This window comes from Mastigoproctus giganteus, chromosome 12, assembly GCF_048544385.1.
Source record: "Mastigoproctus giganteus isolate SK-2022 chromosome 12, ASM4854438v1, whole genome shotgun sequence".
In the NCBI taxonomy this organism is placed as follows: Eukaryota; Metazoa; Arthropoda; class Arachnida; order Uropygi; family Thelyphonidae; genus Mastigoproctus; species Mastigoproctus giganteus.
In genome coordinates, this window is record NC_143586.1 from 156,148,588 (window position 1) to 156,172,273 (window position 23,686).

General features: G+C 36.0%; 1 protein-coding gene across 1 annotated transcript in view; it reads left to right on the forward strand.

Moving 5' to 3' along the window:
* Positions 1 to 23,686, forward strand: part of LOC150077532 (CD9 antigen-like) — a 156,213-nt gene that overhangs the window by 93,904 nt on the left and 38,623 nt on the right. The window contains exon 2 of the mRNA XM_090386987.1: positions 14,749 to 14,943. Coding sequence (XP_090243113.1) covers positions 14,749 to 14,943 — 195 coding nt within the window. The remainder of the gene's footprint in view (positions 1 to 14,748; positions 14,944 to 23,686) is intronic.

Consider the following 23,686-nt stretch of genomic DNA (forward strand, 5'->3'; position numbering starts at 1 on the left):
AACAACATAATATTAATGCATATATAACGTAAATATGTATAAAGATATGTTATATATAAATGCGTTACATTTGTAATGCGGCCCGCAATCATTTTCCCTTTTGAATTGATTCTCTTACCAAAAATGTTGCTCACCACTGCGATATAGCAATATTCAATTAACAAAGCGTACGCACCCAACCTATTTATAAGATTCGTCAAGTAAAGAAGCTTGACTCGCTGACATTTTCTCTTTTGATTTTTAAATATAAATACGATAATTATACAGCGAATTATTTATGCTTACCTGATTGTCTTAATTGCTCTTTCTTTTCCATTCAGGGAAATATTGCACTTTGAATCAGCCTTTAAGATTAAACTCGTCATTATTTCATTTATTACAAGATGCGAAGACTAACTTTTCATTATAATGGATTCTTCTTCTGTAAACTAAATCTTCGTCTGGAACACAGAGTAGTAAGATGTCTTACTACTCTGTGGTCTGGAAGTCATAACGGCGCCCTCTTTCATGTATAAATTAATATCTGAAATTTCACATTGCAATTTTGAGAAGCAAATGAATTTAATGCGAAAATATAAATCAAACATTAAATCAAAAATTTGTTTCGTGTATTGCAAGTATTTACTATAGCATTCACCACTTCTGGGTCCGAGTTTTGTTGTTATTTCTCTATTTGAGAAAAAATAAATAAAATTTTTATTCCATTTAGAGGTAAATGTAATATTATTTTTTCGTCATTTATGCCTTTTTTTTAAATTTTTTTTATTAGAATGTATGTAACTTACGAAACTGATACTTAAGTACTGCAATGTTTTAAACTGGGGCATCGACAAAGTCCTAAACTGGAAATTAGAAATCTGTTCAATTTGCTAACGCAAAAGAGGTTCATCTAATGATATTTTCATAATAAATAGCATTTAAACAAGTACTAATACATTTTTAAATTATAAAATAATTAAAATGTGTATTTTATGGGAAAAAATTTCAAGATTACATTCACTACTTCCCGCTCTCCCTTCCACTTCTCCCAAATCAGCTTCGGATCAAAGATTTTGAAAAGGTGGAGATTCTAATTTATTGTATTTCATAGAAAGAATGGATGTGTTAAAAAAAAAAAAAAAAGTTGTATATGCCTACGGTCCCCTTAGTATGCATACAAAGTTGCAGATTTAATTTTGTTTTCGAGGTATGGTGCGCACACGGTAATATTAAGATAGATTATTTTGTTTTTATTTTTATTTTTTTTTCTAAGGAGAGGAAAATTAGTTCATAATGATTTTCCTTCTTCACTGTTCGCAATGACTAGGGTATGTTTACTGACAAAGTTAGTACATTGATTGCATGGTCAGTGACTTGGAGGATTCATAGTATGATGATATGCTGTGAACAAGGTTAAAGTACATAGGGTACTACTACACAGTGATTTGAAAGTTGCAACTTGTTTTTACATTATTTTTAGAATATGGCATAGTATACATAAAATATTAAATCAAGCAATTATTTTGACAATATTAAACTATTTACTTTTCACATATTCAAACCTCAAATTAGGCACCAAAATAGTCAGCAACCGTTTTCAATATGACCGCTGAGTTTGCCTGTGAACGTGAAGGAAAATTCACAGGAACATTAGCAATAATTCCTGATAATTTCCTCTTGTTCAACACAGCTCTTTGCTTACTCTAGTAATATTTGGCCCAGTTCCACAAGGGAAGGAATCCATCAGAGTCAAATCTGGGTTCCTTACAGAATATTCGGCTAATCCTACGAGATGACTTTCGTTCTTCTCAATTGTTTCCTGCGAATTTGTGGTCTCCAGTAATGGCTGTTGTGTCTGTTAATGAAGCAGCCAATGAGAAAAATGGCTTCATCTGGCCAAACAATGTATCTTAAGAGCCCTCCCATCTCTTCAGTCTGTGGCATGGAGGCTCAGGAAAGTGAGAGGTTCCTGCCCATGGAAATGCTCCAAGACTTCAAAAGATAATGGTAACTTCAAGAAATTTATCGAAGAAAAATCCTACGGAAGACGTGTACTCAGGAAACAGTTTTCATCATAAGCTGAGTGGTTGCCTATGCGGTTACAAGAGTAGTGATCCAGCAATGGCTACGCGACTCTGCCGATACCAAACATGCATGACCCTGTGATGGCCATTGGGGTTAAAAAATCATGTAAATAACTATCCTCTTTAAATAATTATCCATTGAAATTATCTTGCAGAGATGGATAATTTCTGATTCGGAATGTATTATCCACATCCTAGAGTCCAAAAAAATCGAAGAAGCTCCTCAAGCCACTACCATTTTGTTTATATATTGTCATATAACAAAACACATTGAATTATCTGGCTTACTATAAATAATGTCTGTAAACTTTGATTCCATTATTCTTCTCCTGTTAAAACCGTATTTTGTGGAATTATTACATACTGCGTATTTTAAAAACCTGAGTTTTGTCTCTCCTTAATGGATTTCTTAGAACTTAAAAAAAAAAAAAAAAAAAAAAAAGCTTCTTGTTCTCATTTGGCACAGACACTTTCTATGAGCCACAGTTTCAGTCATGTTTTTGATGGCCGCCTAATAATGATTTTATGATTCTGTGTTGCCCTCATTTGTAGAATCATAAATCTTGATTTACTGACTCCATGCTTTTTATCTAGCATTAAATATAATTTTAATAACATTCTATGTGATTTTGCACTCCTACAGCAGCATTTTAAAAATAGGTAGCGATTTTCCAATCTTCCTATTGGTGTGATCTTTATTGTATATTACATGTATTAAATTGGGTTCGCGAGCTGCGAAACTTAAACTTCACTCTCATGATCTTCATATATAATTTTCTCTTTGTATATTTTCCTCAATAAATATTTTTTTTTTTCTTGCCTGCTTTCGGGCTGTGTAGAGATAGGGACAATAAATCTTGTTTAAATAAACGGATAATAATTTTAAAGTGTAGAAAGAAAAATTTTTAGTATTTGTAGAAAACACATGACAAAAAAAAAAAAAAAAAACTTGTCTCAGGACTTGACTCGCTTTGTATTTTATAGTCTGAATTGGAAAACCCAGTGAATAAGTTGGGAACAGAAGCAAATTCGCCTCGAGGAGTAAAAGGAGTCAGACTTTTCTCACCGAAGTAGACTCGAATCCAAAGTGGGTAAAGGGAATTTACTGATTTACGTAGGTGTTTTGTAAACTTTGTTGAACGGAGGGGGGACATTTTTCTATTATTCATGTGTGTCCATTTGGATGGAGGCTGTAGTTAGTCGATCTCAGGCGGAGTGAGTAGGGCTTTTACCATGAGTTTTTTTATACTGTTTTTCTTTTTTTCTTTTTTTGTTATCCAGCACAAATTGGCTAGTGAACAATTTACAGAAAAATGGTATGACATGGACATGAGACAAGCTTCGGTGTTATTAAATAATTGAAAAGATAAAATAAAATTGTGTGTGTGAGAGAAAGGATCAATCCACTAGTTGATTTAACTACCATGAACAAGTCCAATTCGTCCTCCCCCCCCCGTTATTCATTGTGGATGGACATAGGAAGCTCCTTTCGTTCTAGTAGCTTAATCAGTATTATTAATATTAATTTGTGTGTGGGCGTATAGTAATTACCATTTTACATGTGTGATACAGCTCTGAGACGGAGTTATTTTTAATTAAGCAAACATTAAACGCGTAAATACATTAAAAAAAAAACGCATTGCGAACAAAGTTTTACAGGAGAGTATGGCAACTTAATTCTTAATTATTATTATTATTTTTTTTTTAATGACAACACATTAATTTATTTTCCCTTTGAGTAATGCGCTAGAAACTGCCCCTCTTCTGAATGCATCCCACGGGATTGAGAATTCCTCGAGTGAGAGGAACTATTTTTAGCTCTCTCTCTCTTACTGACTGCGAAGGCAACATCGCTTTCGCTATGGTCCATTAGTACGACACAGAATCGGAGTTCCAACTCCACAAAATGGTCGTGAACGACCCCACGGTAAATTTTATTTCGTTACAGATAGGCTAACTGCACAAGATGGTTGGTTCCCGAAGATAAACAAGTCGTTTCTTGATAAGCTTCGTAATCGTTTTCTAAGAAAAATCAACGCGATGGTGATTTGATAGTAGTGAAATTTTTAAATGATATCATCCTTATAAAAGTAAAGACAGTATTGCTCGTACTTTCTTATGGCTTATTGCAAAAACTTCTTTCAATGAATTGTACAAGGTATTTTGAGTAAGTGTAATCTTCGTGCATTTCTCACACAAAATAACAAACATGCAAAACATACAAGCCTCAAAGCACTCGCCTCGAGGAAACTGCCAAAATGTCATGTCACGAAGTAAGGATCTGTATCGGCATCGTTATTTAATAAGTGGCTAGTTATAGCTGATTGCTATTCATGTTCTTATTAAACGCAATCAAGTCATTCAAGTTTGTATAATGATTCTGCATTCAATATGGAATCGAAATTACAGTAATAATCTTTATTGTAGATAGTAAAATTTGCAAGAGCCCAACACAGCCAGAAGCTTATCAATAAAGATTTTTGCTTTTAAAACATTGGAACATTTAGCAGTGGCAGATTGTGGTATGAAAAGATAGTGGTGCTACTTGTGTTATGATTTTTGAAACTTTCTACTTTCGAAGTTGCCCTCGTGGCTAGCACAGTTGGCATATTCACCGTTCACTCAACATTGGGTGGAAAAGCGCTGAATTCGAATCTCGTCAATAACGCGAGGCAGATAGACCCCCCATGTCTATCAGCGCCCTCTCTCCTATTAAGTTTATGCATTATATTTTTACTATTAACTGAAAAATGCTTTTTTTATTTTAAAACAAGAAACAATGTATGAGAGCCGCTGAAGGATAGAATCAAATATTAACCCTGGGGGCTCACATCTAGTGAGTATGGGCTTTGCACACCCAGGGTCCTGAGCTGGATATCATCATTCTTCTCTTTCTTGGTGATTTCATACTATTTTTGACTCTCTCTCTCTCTCTCTCTCTCTCTCTCTCTCTCTCAGGGTAACTCGGGAACTTTTTTTTTTTCTGGTGCAGCATAAGCCTCAGGCTTCCTTGCACCGTATGGCTAATAATAATATGAAGGGGATGGTTTATACATGGTTACTGCACGTACATCATTTCTACGACCCAGGTATTATTATTATTAGCCATATGGTGCAAGGAAGCCTGAGGCTATGCTGCACCAGCCAAAAAAATTTCCGAGTTACTCTGAGAGAGAGAGAGGAATCACCGAGAAAGAGAAGAATGATGATATCCAGCTCAGGACCCTGGGTGTGCCAAGCCCATACTCACCAGATGATGTGCCCCTGGGGCTGTATGAATGCATCGTTTAATTATATCTCATATTGTGACTCAACCTTCACAACGAGTGGCCGAGGTATTGTACTGCTTTGAATAAGTAACGCTTCACCAGTGGAGAAGCAACATTAGTCTTCTCCACTGGTGAAGCGTTACTTATTCGAAGTACTGCCTCGGTAGTACAGTAGTGTGCAAAATCATGTAAATAACTATCATCTTTAAATAATTATCCATTGAAATTATCTTGCAGAGATAATTTCAATGGATAATGGATAATTATCTCTGCAAGATTATCTTCAATAGAGATAATCTCGCAGAACACGGTTACAGAATTTCGGTAGATCTCGCATAACAGGGTATTTTTGAGCTTTTGTGAGGGGAAAACCCTGCTATTATGTTGGATGTAATTTTTCAGCATTTGCACTCCTTTGAATCCCTGTTGTTGACTCGCTAGTACAAAAAAAAAAAAAAAAAAAAATATATATATATATTTATTGAGAAATCTCTGTGTTACATTCTGTGCTATTGAACTTGTGCTTGTTGAAAAATCTAGATTTCAAAGTTCTATTAGATAGCATACCAGACCATCCAAACGTTAAAGTTATGTTCCTACTACCACAGTTGTACTAGGCTAATACTTCTTTCATTCAGCTATTAGATCAAGGCACTACAGTATATTCATCACATCACAAAATCGTTACAATGGATTTTGGAAAGAAGTAATGGAGGCATGGAAACATGTCCCGGAGTATAAACAGAAAATTTATTTGTTTTTATTTCTCAGTTGTGGACTGAATCATAGCTTTATCGCTGAAAGAAGGAAAAATTATCAATGTTAAATGAGTGTAGAAAAATGTATCGCCAAAGCGAGTTCATTCAGGAAATATGGTCGAACCGGCAAAAACGGAATCGGTGCGATAGTAGAACTTGCCACGTCGGTAGGAGGGAAAGGTTTTGATGATATGACTACTGAAGCCCTCGTGGGTAGCACAGTTGATAGAACCGTCCTCCTCCCCACACCGGCTGGAAAATACCCGAGTTTGAATCCCGTCGATGAAGGGAGGAATTTTTATGGGTATTTTTCGCAACGTGGCTGAGTTAGTTGGGCTCAGGCAGGATGGTTTTTTCTCCCGGAAACTCGGGTTTTTCGTCCAGCAAAACAGAAAATCGACATCAGGACACACGCAATTTATAGACAATATACACAGAGTAATATGGCCTTAGTCGCCGATACTCCGAAAAAAATTACTGAAGACGTTCAAGAATTACTGGTAGAAAAAGAGGCTGGCGAACGGATTTGGTGGAAATGGCATCGGAGGTAAAACCAAATCAATTCAGAGGATGATAACGCAGATGAAAATTCTAAACTTCCAAATTTTACACTAAAAAGCATATGGGAAAGCATAAAGTTAGCTGAGCAATTAGAATCTTATTTTTTGAATGCAAATTCTTGAATGAAAGGAGCCCAAAGTTCAAAAGGGAGCTTCAAAAATGCTTAGTTCCATACGATGAAATTCACAAAGATTTATCAAGCAAAAGCAAACAAACCCAGATTACTGATTTTTTAAAGAGAGAAGAAGATACACGAAATTTTTAATGGTGTATTTTTGATAGTTTTGTTAAGGAAATAGTGTATGTTTGTTAGCTTTTGGTACGTAACCCCCCCCCCCCGCCTTTGTACCTTTTCTTAGCCCCGTATGTGAGTTTCGCACAACACGACATTTTATAGGAACCTAACTACCGTGTTATACGAGTTACCTGTATATTCATGTTCGAAAGCGAGAACAACCTAAAAGCCGAATATCGGTCTGTGCACAAATTTTGAAGGAATTAAAGGTAATCTATAGGATAGCTTCCCAAATTCTCAGCGTTGCGATCGTATCAAGTTTGCAATGCTGGGAATGTGGGAGGCTTGTCCTATTGAATTACCTGTGATTGCTCCGGTTGACTCTCTCCGATAAAAATTTGCTATTCGGAAATGGCATGCAGACGCTGTTGAACAGAGTGCGTTGTAAATAAACAGACGGATGAATAATGGCTTGCATTATTGCCTTTATTGATTATGTGATAAAGCAAAATACGATGCATATTTATTTATATACTGTGCGGAAATTTGTAGAAAGCAGCAGAGGCAGGAGTTTTTTTAAATTGTTTTATTTACAAAAAAAAAAATAATAATAATAATAAAATGCAAAACAACATATTTTTAATAACGAAATACTGTACATACATACACACATGTATATATGTGCACACTGTTTGCTTTATAATATGGATGGGTGAAATGTAAAGTGACCAGATCCTTAGTATTCTAGTGCGGGACATCGATTTTTCCAACGCACCCCCTAAAAACAATATACATATATTTTTTGAAATTTTTTATATACATAACTACATAATTTTTTATAAAAAATATTCACACACAAAATAAATTAAATACATTTACTTCTTTGAACTAAACTTATAAAATAAAACATCACACACATTTCTTAAAAAAACAAATGTAGCCTATATTTGTTTTATTTCACAGAAATAGCTATATTATATAGGTATTTATGTGAAATAATAATAAAAATACAGTACCTACTTTTAACAATAAAAACAATTGAAATTAAATATTTAAATTAAATAATATAATTAAATATATTTTCTCAATAATTCTTCATTATTTTCTATTTCTTCGTAAAATTATCCACAAGAATTAGCAAAATTTCACTTGTATTATAGTTTTCAGCGTTTCTACTGTCAGGTGAGTTTTTCTGACGTCCACAACTTATTTACTACCGAAAAAACTCTCCGGTGGCGTTGTACCATTGGTTCCGGGACGTCTTTTCACTTTAGACTGAAATGGGAAGGTTTTTTTTTTTTTTTTTTTTGCAATCTTGCATCATAGGTATATGAAACCACAAGGTTTTATTCCGAACAGTAGTAAACATAACTGCAGTATAATTTTTAAACAGAATTCGCTCACCATATTTTCAGCTTTTCAGAAAGAGTTTTAAAGATACCTGCCATTTATCTTCTGCTGTGTTTTGTTGCGATTACTTCTTTTAAAATAATTATGTATATGTTGCAACTTTGAAAAGTTGCTTTTTTATTCATTTTTTGCTGATTTCGTGCTTGGTTCAAAAAAAAAAAAAAAAAGAAAAGGTTCCTGACCCCTTTAACCTAAGTAGTTGTTGCACCAATAAATCTTAAGAACAAGAGGTCTAATTTCACAAAAAAAAAAAAAAAAGGTAAAGTGCAGCCATTATCAACGCACTGCAGGATGGAAGCCTCCTCAACAATTTATGCTGAGGAAAATGGACCATAATCTGCCACACTGGTCCGTTGTGTGTTGGCAGATCGACTGTATTCAGCAGTCAGGGGCTTGAACCCCAGTCTACTCAAAGAGCATGTGCTACTGCACTCCCACTCCTGACCACTTGGCTATGGAGGACACAGGCACTTCCTAACTAGGGGCTAGCATCTGGTGAGTATGGGGTTGGCACACCCAGGGTCCTGGATATCATCATTCTTCTCTTTCTTTCTTGGTGATTCCTTTCTGCTTCCCTCTCTCTCTCGGGGTAATTCAGAATTTTTTTTTTTTTTTTGCTGGTGCAGCATAAGTTTCAGGATTCCTTGCACCATATGGCTAATAACTATACATATCCACATTGCAATAAGGACCTGTAAGGTATTATTTTATAATAGACAACTTATAATATTGCATTAATGCATAATATTTATTTATTATTATTTTATTTATTTATTTTTTTGTTTCTTTTCAAATGAAATTTCTTGTGCCAATGTTGTTTACTTATATGGCAGCCTAAAAAAATATAAATAAATATACTCCAGCATGATTACCTAAGTCAAGAGGAGTTTACAACTAATCATTTTGACAGTAATTCAATCAGCACTATATTTAGCAATTATGAGCTTGAACCTAAGTGAACTCAAAACTGTGCTATGCATTCCTGTGCCAACCATTTGGCTACATATGTTATACTATAAATAACTGTGGTTGTTTGGTGAATGTATTACTGCAGCCTAAGACTGTATTTGATCTTTGTTTCAACTGCGTTTGTAAATTACACTGAATGAAATGAAGTTAGTACCATGAAGTGTGTTGGGCAGTCAAGCTGCACACCTTGTGGCTTCAATGCATTTACACTCTCTCTCTCTCTTACGGTAACGTATGTATTTGGCTGGTGCAGCATAAGCCTCAGGCTTCCTTGCACCATATGGCTAATAATAATAATAATATAACACAAAGAAAGATTGTTTGTGTTGATCTGTGGGTTGAGAACTTTTTATAACATTAATCTTGAGATGATAAAAATTATTTATTTATTTATTTTTTTTTTTGGGGATGTAAGTAGTTTTTTTCCTGTTTAATTCTAAATACACTAAAGAAGACTCACAAAGAGGATGTGGGGGTTGTTCTTGGTTATTTGTGGGGGTTTTGATATTATTGTCTTTCTTGGTTGCCCTAATTTTCTTTATATTTTAATTATTATAATTTATCCCCTTTTTTATATGTATATCCCCGTAGTCCAATCCTCCCACTTAGCATCTGACTTGTTTGTTCTCAGAAGATTACCAGACCCAAAGGGGACCCCAATTATTTTAGGTATTTTTCTACCGGATTGGCTGAGTTTCGGAATGACAGACTCCAACACATGAATGTAAAATAAAACAATGTTTATTAACATATCATACAGAAATTAGCAATAGTGTTTGGTCAAACTATATTTGGCTGGTGACTTGTTAATTCATTAACCTTTATATGTGTAAATATCTTGTTCAAACTCAATTGTTTCATCATCAGATATTCTACTCTAATACACATTATTATTCATTATGTCATGGTGTCTCTTCATGTTCTTTACAGGGACTTCAATAGGTCGTGTCATACACATTACATAGATTCTTCCCACTCTTCTCCTGAACAGTCTGTATAATAAACCAACAACTACCAGCCAATGAACTGGCTCACAAAAACCTTCAGAGTTCGTGTCCCAATTTGTAAAAAAAATTGCATTTATTCAATTGGACACCCTTTCTGCATTCAGGTCAACAGGAAATATTAATCAATTCAATTTAACGTTACCCTTCAGAACAGTTAATCCTCTATACCTTTATATATAACTTATTAATTAGCCCCTACTCAAATCAGAAATACTCTCCACAAATCAACTCATAATAAATTGAAATTTCAACCTTTAATTTCATACATATTATAAAAACCTTTCCCAACTTTAAACAATTCTCAGTTATCTATTATACCCTCTCCTTCCAGCAAGCATTTATATGAGGAGCTTCACTTCAAATTATAGGCTGCGTCCGTCTTAAATACATTACCCGTTTATTCATATATTCATTACTTAAATATACACATTTTTCTCCTAAAGTCCTCTCCTTAATAAATTAAGTACACCTATTTTGGTAAACTCTCTAGCACTTACGTGTTTGGCCTGGAACTTTCCTCACTGCTCGGCTTCCTTTCATATCGGTCATTCAGGTACTGGAATGCGGGGGCGCTCATTTGGGGATCTCGGTGATCATAGTGTTTCCCTACCGGGTACTGCATGGCTGGAATCAATCAGTGTAGCCTACTCTTTACAGGTCTGCATTTCTTCTTCCGTGGATAGAGGGGTTTTCGAGTAGGTCAATGGTTCGACCACTCCTTCGACTGGCTTTGCCTATATAATTCTCAGGGTGTGATTCTTCCTTCTTCCTCACTACGGCTTCCATGTTTACAGGTGAACATTCCTACTGGCTGTCGGGATATGCAGAATTTCTATCACTGTTTCCATCTACCTCAGGTCTGCAGCTATCACCCAAACTAGACTGCTGCTCTGCTTTGTATCGTTCTCCAACTCCTTCAAATCATCCTCCAGACCGCTCCGAAAACTTCTTCCGAATCTCACGAAAACTTTTCCAGAATGCCACGAAAACTTTTCCAGAATCTCCCTCTCAAAATTCCCTCTACTTTCTTCCTGGCCAATAGGAGATCTGCACATCCTTTTTCCTGTGTTCTCATTTGTCTCCTCTCCTCTTCCGTGGGCGGGTCTTCTTTACTCTTTGTGTCCCAACTTCCGTGAACCTCGAACATACGAGAACAATCTAGAAAGAGAGGCGGAAGTTCCGGTCAGCTGAGAAGCGTCACAGCTCCTCCCGTGACCTCACGCGCGCACACCTGGTGACGTCGCCCACCTCTAATGGCGTTTCACCATGAAATTTTTAAAAGGGCCAGCTTAAGCACTCATGGCCCTTACTATGGTGCATCTGCCTCTGTCTTAATGGGGATTTGTCATGGTATATTACTTTCACTGACTCGTCAAAGAACTTCTATACAAACAAGCTACTACTAAACAGAGAGCGACTGGAAGGTATTTTTGAATTCCAGTGTTTCTTAATCCATGTTGTTTTTACCAGAAAACCACTATTCGTATTACAGTTAAATTCTCATAATATTTAACAATTTTTATTAATTAATGTAAGGACGGGTCCTTACAAGGAGCTGTAAATTAAAACTCACTTGTTATCCTAGTTTAATAAGTTGTTTTTTCCCTCATTCCTTCTACTAGGTGCAGAGACAGAGTAAATTGAAATTTAGCATTTTGTTGGACGAATCTGAGGGCTTGAAGAAAAGAATTGCCCTCCAACGAGACTCAGGAGACTCGTTAAGTACTCAGCTAACCACCTTAACATTAGATCCTACTCTTGTGCATCTGGCTGTATAGTGAGATCACATGAGCAGGATGCACTAGTCCCAAAGGCAGTTGTTATTCTTGGTAACTCTATTGTTGGGGAAGCAGGAATATTCTATGCAATAAGGATAGGTGGAATCGGATGACAGTACTACTGCCAGTGGCTAAAAGGTTGTTGATCTTGTAGAACAACTGTCATCTAATAAGGGACACAAAAGATGTTGTACATATTGGTACTAATGATCTTAAGCACAGGAATTCTGAGGCTTTACTTACAAGTATGAAGTTATGTTTGAAGAAAAGCCACAAGTAAGAGCTGAATTTTGAAGTGTCTGGTATTTTGTGAAGGCATAGCAGGAGGCAGTTTCCAATGAGACCATTGTCAGTCAGTTTGGCCTTGGAGAGCTTATGGGGGGTAGAATTTTTTTTCAGCATGGCCAGTGCTTGTTAATGGGAAGGGACCATTTTTGAGATGAGATATACTTGAATAAAAAGAGTGCAAGGTTATTTGTTGATACTGTCAAGTCAGTGTTAAGTATCTCAGTGGAAACTGTCAGTGCAGAAAACCTGAAAATGTTTGGGAAGAGACACAGAATAATATTTTAAATACAGCCATATGCAGAGGTGGAATTGATTTTTTCACTGCTTCTATTGTCACATGGAGTAACCTGAAAAGCAAGGAGAGGCAATGTAGTGATTAGCAATTATGTCGGCTGTGTAATAATTACTAAATACACAAACACGTGCACAATATTACTTGCTTATATGCTAATGGTAGGAGTAGAATGAATAAATTTTATGAGTTTTAGATATTAAGTTATCAAATGCTGATATTGTAGGCAGAACAGAAAACCTGGTGTTTCTTTTATAATGGGGATGCAGAGTTTGAATATGGCAATAATAATGTGTAGAGAAAGAAGATATGACAGGAGGGTGGGCAATGTCATGCTTCTAGTTAACAAGTAAATAGATTCCAGTGCTTTAGCCAGGATAGAGTCAGCAGCTATATTTTAATCCCTTACTCTGAAATCTGGTATTGTGGTGCTTTTTAGCATCAGACAATTTGTGCCTATTTTTTTTTTTTTTTTTTTTTGTGAATGTACCTCTGCTGACAAATCCTGGCTATGCTACTGATATTTTCTAAATAAACAAGTAAACACAGGTTGCCAGTGTAATGTTGAGGCAGTCTGGTGTGACATAAACATTGGGAAAACAAAAATCAGAATAGGAGTCTGTAACAGGCCAAATGATTATGAAGAGTATAAGGAACAGCAAATCAAAATGTTTTATTATGGAAGATTTTAACTTTCCAGATATAGCATTAGTAGAGGCATATGATGCAAGGAAGCAAGCTTATACAGCATCAGCCAAAAAATTATTTAAGCTGTCAACTTCTACGAAAAATGGAAGTTTGTTCCAGCAATCAACCACCTGCTGGCTAAAGGCAAATTTCTGCAAATCTATTCTACAACTGTCTTTCCTCAATTTGAATTTATGTCCCCTCAAGCGACTAATCTGGGCAAGAGGAAGAATCCTGTTGGCATTGAGCTGACTGGATATCAGTTGGAACTTGTGAGTTTGAATCTCACTCAGTAGCAGAACATTTCTCAATTTGCTGAATGATATCGTTCTATGCCAAATGTTAAAGAGGCAACAAGAGAAAGCATATTCCTGATCTGGTTATCAGCAATTTATGTTAGGTAGATGCACCTAACAAAGTAACTACTCGCCCTGTAAGCACACAACTTCATCAACATTTTACTGACATAGACTTAATTTCTCCGTAATCTTGCTTTCTTGTATTATTTGCTACTAATACCTGTTAACACATTTTCCTAAACCATAAATCAAGTAAAGCAGCAGATAAAAATGTCCTTCAGATGTGTCTTCATTCAAAAACACCTCTACTTTTTATATTATTTGATTTGTGTACAGAAAATACTTTGTATAGCTCTCTCAGATTAATTCCCCATATGACCAAACTGTATAGAAGTATCTTTTTTTTTTTAAATCATGACCACAATGATTTTAAAAAAAGTATATTGTGTAAATATTTTTGTAGAGTACAGTAGTGTAAAAATACAGTGACAGTAGTCAAAAAAAAAAAATTCTTGAAAAGATCTGTTTTTTTATTATTATTTTTTTATTTGCTCCAATAATTTTAAAGGCTTTGTTTTATCACATACAATAAACATAAATTACTTTCCTAATTTACTTGACCCTTATATTTTATTGTTGATAAACCCTGAGAACTTAACACCCTTTTGTTCTATAAAATAAGTATTTGTCAGTTTCAACTGGAGTACCCATGTTCCCACATTTCTGCCATCCAGGTGTGATTTAATCCAGATGTAAAATATAGCCTGTGTTATACAGATGTTCTACTTCATGCAGTTTGGATCAAATGAATTAATATAGTCTATATTAATTCATTTGATCCAAATGGAAATCTATATTATATAGATTTCCATCCTTGAAATAGCACAAATATTTTTTAAAACTAGCAATTTTTAATGAAATTCACTTATTATGCAGTTTCCCATGTTAGATGTGTATTGATTCATTTATAAGACATCTCTAATGTAAAATGGTATTTGAAACAAGTTCCTTAGTTATTAATTTAATATAATGATAATTGCTATTTATAACGTTTTCTCATGTCTGAATTATTTAAATATGTCATTGAAAGAAAACTTTAGAAAAAAGGAACTAATAATGTTTATTTTTATAGTTGGCAGGCATCGGTGTACTTGCAGTGTCTGTGTGGTTATATCTAGATAGTGCAGCTTACCTAGCAAATGGTGATGACAGCTATATGTATTTTGTTGCTATCTACATACTCATGGCTGCTGGAGCATTAATGACACTGATTGGATTTTTGGGATGCTGTGGAGCACTACATGAGAGTCCTTGTATGCTTGGAATGGTAAGTTTATGATGTGTTGATTTTTTGTATGAATTGTATGAGTTGGAAGAACACATGACTCACATAAAAAGGTATATCTACCACTACATTCAACTTTTTACGATGCATTAAACTAAAATTTATGTCTGGACATAGCTGTATTATAACATCAGAGCCATCTTGGCTTGGAAGAAATCACATCCAGGTACAAGCTGGCAGGGGTGAAAAAATATGCACATTGGAATCTATACAATGCCACAAAAGTATTGTTATAAGTATTTGTTGTCTGGCATATAGGATTAGGGCATTCTGGTTATTTAATTTTCTGATCATTCATGTTGACCAAAGAAAAAACCAATGGATTATTTGGATATTGTTGGTTACAAAATGGTTTAAGTTTACAGTGTAAAGTATATTGTAACCAATAAAAAGTATATAAAGGACATATCAAAACAAGTAAAATTTAGTATTAGTAGGGCATCAGCCAAAAAAAAAACCCCACCTCACCCATCCATCCCCTCCAAGAATTTGTCTATTTTTTCCCTGAATTTATTCAAACTACCCACTTCCACAACGACAGATTGAAGTTTGCTCCAACAATCAACCGCCCACTGGCTGAAGGCAAATTTCCACATACTATATTGCAACCATCCTTCCTCAATTTGAATTTATGCTGCTTCATGTATATAGTCTGAGCAAGAGGAAGAATGCCATCAACATTGAACTTACTCAATCCATTCATGTCCTTAAACACCTCAATCAGATCTCCTTGCAGGTGCCTAGTCTCTGGATGCTGCAATTTGCAAAACTCAAGCCTTTCTTGGTGAGAGCACCCTTTTGTTCCTTCACCAATCTCGTTGCCCTTCTCTGCACTCATTCCAGCAAATCTATATCCTTCCTAAAATAAGGCCTCCAAATGTGTGAATACAGTAGTATCATAGAGTTGGTATGTTAATATGGGGTTACTGCTATCCATATGCAGTACCTTGCATTTGTCAATGTTAAACTTCAACTGCTATTTCTTGGCCCATCTGTCTAATTTTTCTAGATCTTGTTGCAATAGCTTACCTTGATTACTGCCATTAACCTCCCTAACAACCTTTGTATCATTTGCAAACTTAGCCATTAAGCCTGATATAACCTCATCAATATCATTAATAAATATTGAAAAACAACAATGGGACCAGCACTGAACTCTGGGGACTCCACTAATAATATCAGTCCACAAAGAACAGTGCCCATTGATAACCACTCAACCATCCCTTTATCCATAGCAATGACTTCCCCTAAATGCCACATTGCTCCATTTTGCACAGCAGTTTTTTATATGCAACAGTATCAAAAGCCTTCCTGAATTCCAAATATATGACATTAAACTTATTTTCTGCACCCAGTTCCTTTGTTATAGTATCCATTCAGATTGGATAGACAAGACTTCCCCTTAACAAATTCATGTTGTTACTGCAGTATAATTGCATTCCTGTCTAGATGATCCCTCATTATTTCAGTCAGTGACTCCATTATTTTCCCTGGAACAGAAGTTAAGCTAACTGGTCTGTAATTACTCATGTCATCTTCTGATCTCCCTTTGTGACTTGGAGATACAGTCCAATGTATCCAGTCTCCTAAATCCAAGGATGCTCTTATAATTATGGCTAAGGGTTTTCTTACCCTCTTTGCTGAATTCCTTAATATAATTGGATAGATTTCCTTCAACCCAAGTGCCTTTTTTATGCTTACCTTTTAGATATCACAAAATCGTTTAGCTCCCCATTAGAGTTTGATAAACTTCTGGCATTCTCTTCCCTAAAGAATTCCTCATGTACAAATGTGGATACAAAATATGTATTCAGTTTGAGCAACCTGAGCAGGGTCATCAACACTTAAACCATTTACATCAAGGGACCCACTGCAATTCAACTCCTTCCTTCTATTGTTAATATAAGCAAAGAAGTATTTTTTGTTCTTTGCCAAAGACATCTCATAACCTGCTTTTGCTGGATTCCAGCACATTCAAGCGTTAAAGGAAATGAACTGGCCGATATTTCTGCTAAAAATCCATCAACTTTAGACTTATTAACCTCTGATTATAATATCATAATTCAAGCAGCATACAATGGACAGAGCTCTGGCATAACCAAACAAGTAATAAACTTTTCCAATTGAAGCAAGACCCAAAATTTTGGCATTCAAGCATTCAGACAGTTCGCCAAGAAGAAGTGGTACTCGCACGGATTAGAATAGGCCATACTCATCTGACTCACCTTCATCTACTCACAGGCATTGATCCTCCCCAGTGTCCACACTGCTCAGAACATCTAACAGTCAAACATATTTTGATTGACTGTCCACATTATCAACAGCATTGAACTTTAATATTTCACTCTCTGGCTAACATCCGAGAACCAATGACATTAAATCATATCATTGGAGAGGAGGCAAATATTAAGGAACTTTTCTGTTTTTTGAAACAAATATGATTAATTTGAGCTGAAATGAAATTGAACTGGCTTCACAATTATTTTTTTAACATTCCTGTGAATAGGTGCACTATAGCCACAGCAGCTTGTGCGCCATTAAACACACACACACACACACACACACACACACACACACACACACACACACACACACACACACACACACACACACACACACACACACACACACACACACACAATCTGCTTTAGCTTGCCTAAGCTCCTTTGTGATATGATTACAGACTAGTTTATGTCTACTACAGGCTTCTGTATTACCTGATAATTTATATGCATTTTATTCTCTACCAGAAGTCTCATCAGTTCTTCTGACATACATTTAGATCTAAATCTTGAATGGTATTTCTTAGTTGGTATGAAAATCCTAGTAGCTTCCAAGATTAATTCCTTGAAGTCTTTCCTGTATAGAATTTAAAAACTGTCTGAGACCACTGAAGTCACCTTTAAACCCTGCCCTTTACCCTTGATGGTAGTTACATCTTTAAGTAAATCCCCTACCAGTACCTTAATGCATGAAGAATCAATGCTGACAACCTGATCAAGAGTACTGCTTCCTCTTTTTGCCTCCTTAACATGCTGCTGTAGAAAACAGTCATCCAATAAATCCACAAAAGTCTTGGTAGTGCATGAGCGACCACACCAAAAATTCCAGTCAACATCTAGAGATTTAAAATCCTCATAAATCATTCTGATTTACAGGCCCACTCTATTTCTCCATACAGTTGTTTGAATGCACAACTGAATTCACTGCCTTAGATTTATGTGTATAGTCTTAACTAAGGGCATAACTCCTCACCCCCCCACCTGTTCTTTCTCTATACATTGTATTTCCCATATTCAAATTCAGTATTGCTTATATCTGAATGACACCATGTCTCTGATGTCCTTACAATGTCTGCATTTGATGACTTAATCAGTACTTCAAATTTATTTACAATGCTCCTAGCATTATTGTACATCCATCTGTTCTTACTCTTAGTTACCCTAATACAACCTATGTATTTATTTGTTCTATGACGACCCACAGCAAGGCTTGAAAAACCCGACACCTTGCTTCCCAGGCTGCTGCAGGTTCAAATAGAATCGGTGCAAGATTCACTTTCACCTCTGCATGCAACTATAGTTAATCTACTAGTCTGTATATCTCTCCAAGCTAGCAGTTTTCCACCCTGCCTATCACTGCCTCAATAGCATCAGAAAATATTCTTGCACTCCTTCTATTTAAGTGTATCCCATCCATGTAAAAACACTCTCTCCTGTTAACAATTACAGACCACCCGAGAAAAATTCTACTCCACGAGTCTTGCACATTCTTTCCAGGGCCAAATTGCAGGCACTATTCAATCCTAACTTGTGATTTTTTTCCCAACATTGCCCTGTACTTGTTAAGTAAGTCCTCAGATTGTGCCCTTAAAAGATATCTGCTCTACGTCACTTACTTTTGTCCCTGGTACACATATATACTGGTCCTATTCCACCTCTTCTTCTTGCACAATATATTTCCAGTTTCCTTGACAATACTGTCACCAGCAATAACTACCCTGTGGGACCAGTGCATTCTGCCTTTGGGATTGCTGCTATGTTGTCTGATGCAGAAGTGCAAGCTCAGGTGTTGACCTGGGCAGTTGAGAGCTTGATGGTCCCCCATTTTAATTTGAGGACATCCACCGTATTCTTCAAGCTCTCATAAATGCCTATCAGAACACTGAGCTGGAGCCAAATTTCTTCACATTTTCTACATTGAATAACACAAAAGATATTTCTCTTGGGTGTATCATGTCATATTCCAAAAAGGTGTGCAAACATTGCACAAATAACATATTTCACTAGGCAGTGATTTGTAGGAGTACCACCCCTTCAGTCCCCCCCCACCAGAGCCACAGCACTCCCACTACTTTGAATTTGTTGCTTTGCTGCTTTATTCTGGGGCATGATTTCCATTTAAATTCAGTTAATTTGACAATACTACACTAAGCATAATATACAGTGAAACTTCTCCTAACGGACACCTCTCGTTAACGGACATCTCTCTACAACGGACATTTTCAAATTCCCCAACTCACCTCCATTGGTTTTAACGTGTTTGCAGCTTCTGTCTAGCGGACATTCTCTGTAATGGATGCGGACAGGCAATCTGCACTGTTTCGTTTAGATTAGCACTTAATTTGATCTCCCCATTACGGACAGCGGGCGAGCTCACGGCCCTTTTTCTAGGAACGTTTCTTCCACGTATTGCCTCAATCGTGTGTTTATTTTCTATTTCCGATTCTCTGCATTTTATCAAGGTTTATGTCGCGGTTCTAAACCCTTTTTCAAGAATTTTAAGGCATGTGTAAAACTTCTGATGAATTCGGTGTGTGCTGGGGGGGGGGGATATGGTCGGCCTTTCGTCTTTTCAGTTTCAGTTTTCAGTTTTGTTCAGTGTCCTGTGAAGTGCACAATGTCTTCTCGTAAACATTTAACTTTAAAAGATAAAGTCAAACTCATTAATGCGTATGATCGGCAAAAAAAATAGTGTTCGCAATCTCGCTGCAAAATTCAAAATCGGGAAGACGCAGGTAAGCGACATCCTAAAGAAAAAAAAATGAACTGCTCAAACAATTTTGGCAACACGGAAATGATCAGGTTCAAAAATCATTTCCGAAAACTGTTGGACTTCAAATTTGTCACGCACGTGTTAAAAAAATTCCCATTAATGGGCCTATTATTAGGGAAAAAGCTTTGGAGGTTGCGAAATCTATGGGAGTAAATGAGTTCAAAGCTTCTGTGGGATGGCTAGACAGGTTCAAAACTTGGCATAAAATTCTTGGAAAACCGTAAGTGGTGAAGGTGGATCTGTTGATGCTGGGGTTGTAACAGAGTGGACCGTCAAATTGGAAGATTTATGTCATGATTTTGAAGCTAAGGATATTTACAACTGTGACAAAACAGGGTTGTTTTTTTAAAGCTCTTCCTGAAAAAACAATGAGTCTAAAAAACGAAAAGTGCCAGGGTGGAAAAATTTCTAAGGAACGCTTGACTGTATAATGTCTCCCAGCATATTGTGTACAAATATGCTGGGAGACTTTGAACAACCTCTTGTTATAGGAAATCCACAAAATCCTCGTTGTTTCAAGGGCATAAAGTTGAATCTTTTGGATGTTGACTGGAAGTCTAATAAAAAAGCGGGGATGACACGAGATTTAACCAAAACATGATTCGTCAAAACAGAAAAATTATTCTTTTCATGGATAATGCTGCATCTCACCCGCACATTGAATTGTCCAACATTCAAATCGTTTTTCTGCACCAAGCACATCTGCAGAGTGTCAGCCCTTGGATCAAGGGATAATAAAAAATTTTAAACTTCACTACAGAAAACGTGTTTTAAGACATCTCATTGCAAACATGAACGATGTAACATGTGCGAGTGACCTTGCAAAGAAAATCAGCATCCTAGATGCGATTCAGTGGATTTCCTCTTCAGTAAACGCAATTAGAAAACAAACTGTCGTGAACTGTTTTGTAAAGTCTGGCTTCTCAAACACAAAAATTGAAGTTGTGAACAGCAATGTGGAGCACCAAGAAGAACAAGAACTTCAACATCTATTGATAATGTACGATACTTCCGCTACAAGTGACCCTGGCTACAAAGATATAGACTCAAACCTCACTACAGAAGATGGTGCTCTAGATATCAACGACATTATCATCGATATTTTTCAAGAAGTTCCTCATGAGGATGAAGAAATGGAAGGAGGTCATTCTGTCTAAGAACATATTAACGACGAACCACCGATGAAAATAGAAGAAGCACTCATACAAATCAATCGTTTAAAAATGTTTTTCGCCGCTGAAGAAGCTACTGAAGGACTTTCGATGGTTTCTTCACTCCAAACAAATGTTGAAAACAAAACTATCAGCCAGAAGAAGGTGCAGAAGAAAATAAGTGATTACTGTATGCATTTTTCTTAAGATAAAGTCATAATATGCATAGCACAATTGTATGTATATTATTTACAAAAATATTGTGCAAAATCTGTATATAATTTAATTTTACATTAAACGTTTAACGATTTTTCTTTCTTTCTTTTTTTTTTTTTCTCCCTCAGACTTCTTGTTAGCGGACACTTCTCTCTAACGGACACATTTTCGTTCCCCATGGCTGTCCGTTAAAGGGAAGTTTCACTGTATATCTAAATGCAGTAATACGTGTTATGTTCATAGAGTTTTTAGATTAATTAGAGCCTTACTAAAAGTAAACTTCCTCAGCTGAAGTTTAAAAAAAACATGCCAACTTACTTGATTAGAACTTTCAAGCTACTTACTTACCACAATAAAACCCTTCAGTTCAATTACCATGCATTAAACTACTAGTTATGGGTACAATATTTGTGCCAAAACACCAATACAAAAAGTCCTACAAATATTAAGTTGTAACTTACAAAATCTCTAGCTTCTTTCCTTTTTATTACAGAACAAAAAGTTAGCATACAAAGAAAGATATATTCAGTATAATGCACGATTGATTTTTTTAAATGTCACACATTAATTTAATTAGTGCAGTACTGAATTGCTGTTACAGTATTGCACAATAATTGCAGTATTTTTTAAATAAAATAAGGATGAAGAATTTTGGGATACTTTAAAGACATTTATCATCAAAGTTATAGTGCAGTCATTCCATAAAGGAAGTACCACACAAGAAGGAAGTCAAGATGGATAAAAAGGGATTTAATGACTTTGAAAGAATGGAGGTGGGGCAATTACTGAGTGATGGGCAACTCATATAATATTTACAAGTTAATGTGTAACAAGACCACAGAGCAGGCAGGCAAAGCCTTACTATGAGAGCCAAGAATCACCTTTTCACGTTGAATAGTGAAAATGGCACAATCATAGATAATCCAGTAGATGTTACTGGTGAACAGAATATAGTACATGCTTGTTTTTTATTTATCATTCTTCACATTAGAAAATTTCATTTCTTATGTGAAGAATGATATAGAGTCCTTTTTGTGTGGGAGTTACTGTGTTAATGGACTTTAACATTGATATTACTATTGAGCTTGAAAACGGACAAGGTCCAGGTACCAATGGTATTTACCTAGTCTTATTAAAAGAGAGGTGTGTGCCTCTCTTTTAATATGACTGCCTACAAAGGAATGTGCCAAGCTTTTACTGTTAATCATCCTTCCTGAATATAAATATACACTCCCTCATATGTGAGTTGCCTGAGCAAGAGGAAGGATACCATCAGCATTTAGATTACTTAATCCATTCAAAGCCTTAAACACCTCAATCAGATTTCTTTGCAGGTGCTTTCCCCCCACCCCACCCAGAACTGAAAATTTGGTAAGAGTACTGTTTTGTTCCCCTCACTAACTTTGTTGTGCTTCTCTGTACTTATTACAACAGATTGACATTCTTCCTAAAATGAGGCTTCCAGTCCTTAATGCTGTCTTCAATATGTACAGCATACAGGTCTAGACATTAAATGATGATGTTTTACAATGGGATAATCACCTTATCCCTGCTGCCAAAATTCTGTATGTCATTGACAAAACTCCATGAGCTGTCCTAGCAGCCTGTTTGCACTGATCAGAGAATTCCATGTCTGACAGCACAGTAATATATACCACACTGAGGGTAGTGGAGAAGAAAAAGGGTCTTTTTCCTTCTCAGCTGCTCTCAGTGTGGTATGTATTATTTTGGAATTACTGCTACCCATATGTAGTACCTTGCATTTGTCAATGTTAAATTTCAGTTGTAATTTCTCAGTCCATCTGCCTAATATTTCTAGGATTACGAGAAATCCTTGCCGAGGATTTCTCGTAATCTGCCTTCGCCTGCCTAACCTCCTTTGTAACTTGGTTGCATATCAACTTGTATCTATCATAGGCTTCTGTGTCATGTGTTAATTTGTAAGTATCCCATACATTTTTCTTCTCTGCCATATGCCTCATTAGTTCATCTGACATCCATTTTGGCCTAAGCCTTGAACAATATTTCTTAGTTGGTATGTAAAGCCTAGTAGCTTCCAAGATAAGTTCTTTGAATGCTTCCCATTTTGAATTTGCTGTTGGTAACATCATCAGTTGGTCCCACTGTATAGAATTTAAATACTGTCTCAGTCCATCGTAGTCGCCTTTACGGAAGCAATAACCCTTCCCTTTACCCCTAATGGTAGTTACCTCTTTGAGTAAATCCCACTTCAGCACACTGTGATCACTGCCACCTAGTGGTTTCATTTATCTGCAGATTCTTAATGCATGAAGAATCACTGC